Source organism: Sinocyclocheilus rhinocerous, unplaced genomic scaffold (assembly GCF_001515625.1).
Source record: "Sinocyclocheilus rhinocerous isolate Xijiao unplaced genomic scaffold, SAMN03320098_v1.1 scaffold869, whole genome shotgun sequence".
NCBI lineage: Eukaryota > Metazoa > Chordata > Actinopteri > Cypriniformes > Cyprinidae > Sinocyclocheilus > Sinocyclocheilus rhinocerous.
In genome coordinates this window covers 523684-532555 of record NW_015653483.1, presented here as the reverse complement: position 1 = coordinate 532555, position 8872 = coordinate 523684, and the positions used below count along the sequence as shown (strand labels likewise).

The following is an 8872-nucleotide window of genomic DNA, read 5'->3' as shown; positions in this document are numbered from 1 at the left end:
CTCACACACATACTGGCGTGTAAAATCTAAGAATTTATTAGCCAATGGCTAATGTTAGACATTATTTAGTCGCCCAGAGTAAGATTTAGTCGCATATGCGAGTGATTTACTCGCAATGTAGAGGGTTGTTACCTGAGACTAATCCTCTTAACAGCCCTCAGAGCCATTGCTGAAAAAAAAAAAAAACCTTAGTAATGAATGCAATCAATTTGTCTGACAGCAATAAAAGAACTGATGCATAAAGCACAAGTGGTGGATAATTCAGCACACACACTATATCATAGGGACTTTCCATTGACTTCTATTGTTTTTATACAGGCGTATAGATTTTTCTATCCCACAAAAAATCACATCAACTTTTTTACATTTTCATTACATCTTTAAGCTATTTTCCTCATAGGGGCTGTTAACTGCTCCTCCAAATGTTGATTTGACGTTTTACTGTCCAGAGACATTTGGTCCTCACAGGAAAACCGGACACACACACACACACACACACTTGTTTTAGGGGATGCCAAAATTTGGCAAACATATTACAACCTGTTCTGATGTAATTAACTCCTCAAAAAACGTCTTGAAATCATTGTATACTGGTTATGAGATCAGTACACTGAAGCTACTAGCTTGACCCCTAAACTAAGTTTACTTCCCTCTTTTTTAGAGTTCACAAAGGAGCATATAGGAGGAAGTGCATGCAGTTTTCCAAAGCAAATATGTGACCCTGGACCACAAACCCAGTCATAAGTAGCACGTTTGTAGCAATAGCCAAAAATACTTGCACCCTCAGATTCCAGATTTTTAAATAGTTGTATATCGGCCAAATATTGTCCTAACAAAACATACATCAATGGAAAGCTTATTTATTCAGCTTTCAGATGATGTCTAAATCTCAATTTCAAAAAAATTGACCCTTATGACTGATTTTGTGGTCCAGGGTCACAAATGATATAATCTTTCACATGAAATTTTGCATCAAAACTTTCAAATAAAATGCAGATTATTCTAAAAACACACAGTTCAGCTGTACTACAGTTTTTTTTTTCTTGGGTACATAATTACCATCTATACCATTCACATAACATAAGAAATATATGAATGTGTCTCAAACCCTAAGCTGACTTATGCTCATGACAGAATTTTGGTACCGATAAAGTCTAGACATATAGCTCAGTTTTTTTTCCAGATCTTGACAAATTGGACTTTCCAAGAGACCATTCTTAAAACTTTACAACAATGATGACATTCAACAACATATCACGTTACATTTATGTTTCCAATAGCAAATTTTTAACCACAGTAACCTGTATAATACAATTACCTGCTGGCAACAACAACTGTTTTGATTCATGTCCACAAATTGCAAGTGATAGCTACTAAACAGAAGTATCAAACTATCCTTACCAGTGTTAACCCAACATATTTAAAACATTACTATCACAGGTAATTAAGTGTTAATAAAATATAACTACTAAAATAAACAAAAACTTATAATATATGCTCCAAGCTGTTGTAACCACCAATTTAAGAACTTTTATTTTAACAAGTAGCCTAACACACACGCTTTAAATGTACTCAAGACTAAGCTGAGATCGAAAAACAAAACACTCGCAGCAGACTTACGCTAATAAACAGTGCGTGGGACTCACCTCGACGGGTCGAAACCAAAACACCCGCTAGCAAAAGCGCAGTTAAGCATTTATAAGAGCTGGATGATGTTTCTCCAAAGCCTCAGTTGCTGTTAACAGTTTTAGATGTTCCTACATGACCGAGTCGAGGTTGTTTCCTTGTACTTCGCATGAAAGACTCATAGCTGTGTTAAAGCATGCGACCTCTCCCGGCAAAAACAAACTCCAGGAGGAGAACAAAAGTTGATGTGCACGTGTCATGTTCACGTCACGTGTTCCAGCTGGGAACGTCTCTGGAAGGGAAAAGCCTTTGTTATACCCACCAACCATTGATGTTACTCAGAGAGGAACATGAAAGAACCGGAAAGACAGTGGAAAACTGAGGACCGAAGCTGCACAAATCGAAACAATTAAGGAAACGACCTGGTGGGCTAAATATCTCTAAGTTTCAATATTTCAATACCTCGAATGATTTATTAAAGCAAAGAAACCAAAGCAAAAACTATTAAAATAACATTGTTTTTATCATATTACAAATATTCGGTTAACTGTCATTGCTAATCAAGATGTAATTTTGTCAAATTATGCAAAAGGTGTTATAGGCCTGAGATTGGAAATTACTTACACTAAAAATTACAAATAGGCTATGACAAACTCCCATGGTGCATGTATATGCACTCTTGGACATTGGTGGTTAACAAATTAAACCCTATAGTGAGTATATATATATCCTATTTATTTTTGCATTTATATATTTCCAGAGGAAAATGAAAGAACCGGAAAGACAGTAGAAAACTGAGGACCGAAGCTTCACAAATCGAAACAATTAAGGAAACGACCTGGTGGGCTAAATATCTCTAAGTTTCAATATTTCAATCCCTCGAATGATTTATTAAAGCAAAGAAACCAAAGCAAAAACTATTAAAATAACACTTGTTTTTATCATATTACAAATATTCGGTTAACTGTCATTGCTAATCAAGATGTAATTTTGTCAAATTATGCAAAAGGTGTTATAGGTCTGAGATATGATGGAAATTACACTAAAAATTACAAATAGGCTATGACAAACTCCCATGGTGCATGTATATGCACTCTTGGACATTGGTGGTTAACAAATTAAACCCTATAGTGAGTATATATATATCCTATTTATTTTTGCATTTATATATTTCCATGGAGAACATGGACATGGATTCCAAAGATTTTGTTAAATCATCTTGTACTTTTGTAACATGAAGTAAATTTCAAGTAAATGTGTCACAAAAATGGAAACTATATATACTACGTATATGTCTATAAACATAAAACACTCAAATAACACAAATGAAAAAGTCCACCACAGAAAAAGTTAATGGATAAATTGTTTGTTTTTAATGTGTTTTTATACAGTATGTCAGGAAGCAAGAGTTCTTAGAAAACTGTTGGAAAACTGTTCACATTGCCAAAGATACCACCGAGTAAGTGCATTTAACTACGTTATTGAGCCAAGTCATTAATTTACATTTAAGAAATGTCATTTTCTTCTACAGCAATCTCAAAATTTTCTGTGTTGTAACACTTATTAACTCTTTAATGTTTGAAATTGAAAGTCTGATGTCCATTTATTGTCAAACATAATGGCATTAAAATACACAAAACATTCTTAACAATTTCCAGCTTGCAAAATGTAAAAATTTAAATACATTGCCATCAGCGTTTAAAACAAAACATATTACAACATAATTAAAATAAAATTGCAGGGGCAAAATAATCATTATAACAGATTTATTTACATTTGCCCATTACTTTTTTAAAGATTAATGCTGTAATTTGAAAATCTGCACATTATTCCCATAACAACAGTATATTTTAACTTAAAGAAAGCAAAGCAAATATTATAGTAGAAAGAATGTAATATGGAAAAAACAAAAACAAATTGAAAGCCAATCCTTCACACTCTCTTCATTCAATGATTTCACTTTACTTGTCTTTGGATACAACAGTTAGTGTAATTATATTGTCACCTGAATCTCACCAGAATCCAGCTGGTTATGGTTAAGCTGGTTATGATCTTCCACAGTACTGTCATATTTGGGACAGATGAACTCAACAGGTTTCCAATGCGGTCTTCGTCCACTTCCTCTTTGTCGGAAAGGGGCAAACCGCAACCATTTCTTCACTACATCAGCAAACTGATGGTGTGTGGCCTCCTTTCCTACAGGTGTCCTCTTCAAGGCACCTGCAGAGAACAGAGTTAAAACAATCTTTCACATGAGGATCCAAAAAATATTGTCCTTTAAAGTGATAGTGGCCTGAAGTGAGACCCTTGAGCAAGGCACCAAACCCCCAACTGCTCCCTGGGCGCCGCAGCAAAAATGGCTACCCACTGCTCCGGGTGTGTGTTCACGGAGCTCAGTTTTTTTTCCAGATCTTGACAAATTGGACTTTCCAAGAGACCATTCTTAAAACTTTACAACAATGATGACATTCAACAACATATCACGTTACATTTATGTTTCCAATAGCAAATTTTTAACCACAGTAACCTGTATAATACAATTACCTGCTGGCAACAACAACTGTTTTGATTCATGTCCACAAATTGCAAGTGATAGCTACTAAACAGAAGTATCAAACTATCCTTACCAGTGTTAACCCAACATATTTAAAACATTACTATCACAGGTAATTAAGTGTTAATAAAATATAACTACTAAAATAAACAAAAACTTATAATATATGCTCCAAGCTGTTGTAACCACCAATTTAAGAACTTTTATTTTAACAAGTAGCCTAACACACACGCTTTAAATGTACTCAAGACTAAGCTGAGATCGAAAAACAAAACACTCGCAGCAGACTTACGCTAATAAACAGTGCGTGGGACTCACCTCGACGGGTCGAAACCAAAACACCCGCTAGCAAAAGCGCAGTTAAGCATTTATAAGAGCTGGATGATGTTTCTCCAAAGCCTCAGTTGCTGTTAACAGTTTTAGATGTTCCTACATGACCGAGTCGAGGTTGTTTCCTTGTACTTCGCATGAAAGACTCATAGCTGTGTTAAAGCATGCGACCTCTCCCGGCAAAAACAAACTCCAGGAGGAGAACAAAAGTTGATGTGCACGTGTCATGTTCACGTCACGTGTTCCAGCTGGGAACGTCTCTGGAAGGGAAAAGCCTTTGTTATACCCACCAACCATTGATGTTACTCAGAGAGGAACATGAAAGAACCGGAAAGACAGTGGAAAACTGAGGACCGAAGCTGCACAAATCGAAACAATTAAGGAAACGACCTGGTGGGCTAAATATCTCTAAGTTTCAATATTTCAATACCTCGAATGATTTATTAAAGCAAAGAAACCAAAGCAAAAACTATTAAAATAACATTGTTTTTATCATATTACAAATATTCGGTTAACTGTCATTGCTAATCAAGATGTAATTTTGTCAAATTATGCAAAAGGTGTTATAGGCCTGAGATATGATGGAAATTACACTAAAAATTACAAATAGGCTATGACAAACTCCCATGGTGCATGTATATGCACTCTTGGACATTGGTGGTTAACAAATTAAACCCTATAGTGAGTATATATATATCCTATTTATTTTTGCATTTATATATTTCCATGGAGAACATGGACATGGATTCCAAAGATTTTGTTAAATCATCTTGTACTTTTGTAACATGAAGTAAATTTCAAGTAAATGTGTCACAAAAATGGAAACTATATATACTACGTATATGTCTATAAACATAAAACACTCAAATAACACAAATGAAAAAGTCCACCACAGAAAAAGTTAATGGATAAATTGTTTGTTTTTAATGTGTTTTTATACAGTATGTCAGGAAGCAAGAGTTCTTAGAAAACTGTTGGAAAACTGTTCACATTGCCAAAGATACCACCGAGTAAGTGCATTTAACTACGTTATTGAGCCAAGTCATTAATTTACATTTAAGAAATGTCATTTTCTTCTACAGCAATCTCAAAATTTTCTGTGTTGTAACACTTATTAACTCTTTAATGTTTGAAATTGAAAGTCTGATGTCCATTTATTGTCAAACATAATGGCATTAAAATACACAAAACATTCTTAACAATTTCCAGCTTGCAAAATGTAAAAATTTAAATACATTGCCATCAGCGTTTAAAACAAAACATATTACAACATAATTAAAATAAAATTGCAGGGGCAAAATAATCATTATAACAGATTTATTTACATTTGCCCATTACTTTTTTAAAGATTAATGCTGTAATTTGAAAATCTGCACATTATTCCCATAACAACAGTATATTTTAACTTAAAGAAAGCAAAGCAAATATTATAGTAGAAAGAATGTAATATGGAAAAAACAAAAACAAATTGAAAGCCAATCCTTCACACTCTCTTCATTCAATGATTTCACTTTACTTGTCTTTGGATACAACAGTTAGTGTAATTATATTGTCACCTGAATCTCACCAGAATCCAGCTGGTTATGGTTAAGCTGGTTATGATCTTCCACAGTACTGTCATATTTGGGACAGATGAACTCAACAGGTTTCCAATGCGGTCTTCGTCCACTTCCTCTTTGTCGGAAAGGGGCAAACCGCAACCATTTCTTCACTACATCAGCAAACTGATGGTGTGTGGCCTCCTTTCCTACAGGTGTCCTCTTCAAGGCACCTGCAGAGAACAGAGTTAAAACAATCTTTCACATGAGGATCCAAAAAATATTGTCCTTTAAAGTGATAGTGGCCTGAAGTGAGACCCTTGAGCAAGGCACCAAACCCCCAACTGCTCCCTGGGCGCCGCAGCAAAAATGGCTACCCACTGCTCCGGGTGTGTGTTCACGGTGTGTGTGTGTGTGTTCACTACACTTCACATACTTGGCTACACATCACTTACTTCACTTCATTTCACTAAAGTCAGTGATAAACCTAAAGATGCAATTGCACTGAAACATATTTTAATGACTGCTTACGAAATAAAACACCCTGCAGTCTGGTGTTTCTGAAGCTCCTTTTCTGTCCTCTGCCAACCCAGTTGAGCTCTGAGCCCACACTGAAAGAGAGAACAGCATGCATAAGACGCCGGACCGCATCATCTACCGTAGCTCCGCCCATCCGTGAGAGGTGTGACACCTATGAAATAAAAATCAAAATATGAAGAAATATTCAGTACAGGTAAAGAAGGGAACAGCGTTACCAGAAAATGTTTTTAGAAAGCAGTAAAAAACTAGAAACACAAGCAAACAATATTGTTCTAAACTGTTCTGAACTATTATTTTGGACTCAGATAAACAACTACCTCCATAAAATGTAAACTTCCTGTCCTGATTGAGGTTTACAAAGTAACTTAACCTATTATTACATGCACTGCAGTAATTGTAGATTGTAGAGTAGATTCACAGTAATACTTTTTTACCATTCTCTTCTGAGCTTCAGCATCCTCTAAATGCTGCTCCGTTTCATCGAGCTGTTCCATTGTTCGCAGTGGCAGATCTATGTCAAGCGGCTCGTCTTCCTCCTCACACACCTGTCCATGAATCCTGGCCTGCAGGTCTTTCAGAACTTCCCACTGCCTCTGTTGCTCCTCCTTAATCTCAATAAGGAGCGATATGATTTGTCTATGGGCTGCTGCCTCTGTAGTTGTAAAAAATATAAAATTTAAAGAAGACTTACAGAAGACTAAAGGAATAGTTCACCCAAAAATGAAAAATTGCTGAAAATTTACTCCGCCTCAGGCCATACATAACATATAAGTTTGTTGTGATGTTTTTATCAGCTGGATGAACTCTCATTCTGACGGCACCCATTCACTGCAGACCCATTTGTGAGCAAGTGATGTAATGTTACATTTCTCCAAATCTGTTCCAATAAAGAAACAAACTCTACTGTGAGTACTTAGCAAATTTTCATTTTAGGGTGAATTATTCCTTTTAAAATTCAGCACTGATATCAAATCTGCTGCATCAGTTTCATTTGTGGAAAACAATGTTGCCAATAATAATAATGATGATGGTGGTGGCTTGTTTCCTAAATAACATTGCTGATAATTGCCAAAGGGTTTTATTAATATAGATTTTTTTAAAAGTAGGTGCATTTATATTATCAGACCTGAAATGTTTAGCACATCAACACGTTTAAAAAAACTATGATTTTTTATTTGTATGTTTAATAAAATGATACCTAATCAACTAACTATCAACTAATACCAACTTTATCATAAAACTTAAGTCTCAATTCAGAAACACATTTTTTTAACCAGACAAAGTGTCATAATGATAGAAGGGAAGGTATGTATAAGTCCGTTTCAAGGCAAACGTGATCATTTTTAATCTTTTCACTTTACAGTAACGTTACCTGATGATGAAGACGCGTCCTCGCGCATCAACTTTCTCGCCACTCCTGCAGGATTGAAGGACTGTGAATCCGCGCTGAAATTCACCTCGGCCCGCCCCGGGATGTCTTCTGCGCTTCTGCTCAGGTCTCCTGGCATTAGAGAGTCCTCTTCAGACACCGCTGAGCGTCTCTGTGCCATGTCTGCCATGTGTTTACTTACTAAACCCTCCGCCCGGCGGTTTATGGCCCAGTTCACGCGACTGACACTGTTTGCGTCCATTTATGTGGGTGTATTTCTTCACTTACAAACAGCACTTTATGCGAAATTAAATCCTTTAACACGCATCTCTTAATAAACACTGCGATATGTGCGAGAAATATGCGGAAATGGTTATCAAGCTGTCCCCAGCCAGCTCACGTATCACGTTACACAAACGTCACAGCAACGTTGGCAGAACGTTGGGAATTTTGAATGAACTACAATCCCCACAAGCACAGCGGCCCGGTGACGTCACCCATTGCTTACAAGAGCGCAGTTACATTTACTTAAATCTCATTTTTGACATTAGTACATCTTTGTAAATAATAAACCATTAAAAGAGTATAATTTTGTACGACTATTAATGCTGATTACTATTATTATAATTAATTTATAATTTTCGTTTTTTTTGTTTTACCCCCTTTTTTGGTGTTATTTGTGAAATATGGTTTAAGGTTAAAAAAACACATTATTTTCCACATACTGTACATTATTGTTTCTCCTCTATGCCCCGCCTTTCTGAAACGCGTCGAATTTTACAAAGCTCATCGGTCTGAAAAGGCGAGGTGTGCTGTGATTGGCCAGCTATCCATTGCGTTGTGATTGGCCGAATACCTCAAGCGTGTGACGGAAATGTTACGCCCCTCACCATACTGTATGATGCCCTGTCAGAC

At 36.1% G+C, this 8872-nt stretch overlaps 2 protein-coding genes across 3 annotated transcripts in view; both read right to left on the bottom strand.

The window, feature by feature from the left end:
- The window catches only part of LOC107716314 (ras and Rab interactor 2-like), a 54975-nt gene extending 51135 nt beyond the window's left edge, over positions 1–3840 (bottom strand). Inside the window, exons 1-2 of the mRNA XM_016522688.1 lie at positions 3632–3840; positions 1647–1918 (exon numbers count right to left, since the gene is read on the bottom strand). The gene's annotated coding sequence lies outside the window, so the exon portion shown is untranslated. The remainder of the gene's footprint in view (positions 1–1646; positions 1919–3631) is intronic.
- Positions 3841–4362: 522 nt separating this feature from the next.
- Positions 4363–8437, bottom strand: LOC107716288 (uncharacterized). 2 transcript variants are annotated; one of them, XM_016522660.1, is made up of 5 exons: positions 7961–8437; positions 7023–7240; positions 6580–6739; positions 6067–6281; positions 4363–4770 (listed from the first exon to the last, which is right to left on the bottom strand). In XM_016522660.1, exons 1-5 carry the CDS (start codon positions 8217–8219, stop codon positions 4741–4743), a joined length of 882 nt encoding a protein of 293 aa, XP_016378146.1. In that variant the 5' UTR covers positions 8220–8437; the 3' UTR covers positions 4363–4740. The 2 variants fall into 2 exon arrangements, with proteins under 2 accessions (XP_016378146.1, XP_016378147.1); XM_016522661.1 differs by lacking the exon at positions 4363–4770 and having other exon boundaries at positions 6041–6281; positions 7961–8436.
- Positions 8438–8872: the final 435 nt, after the last annotated feature.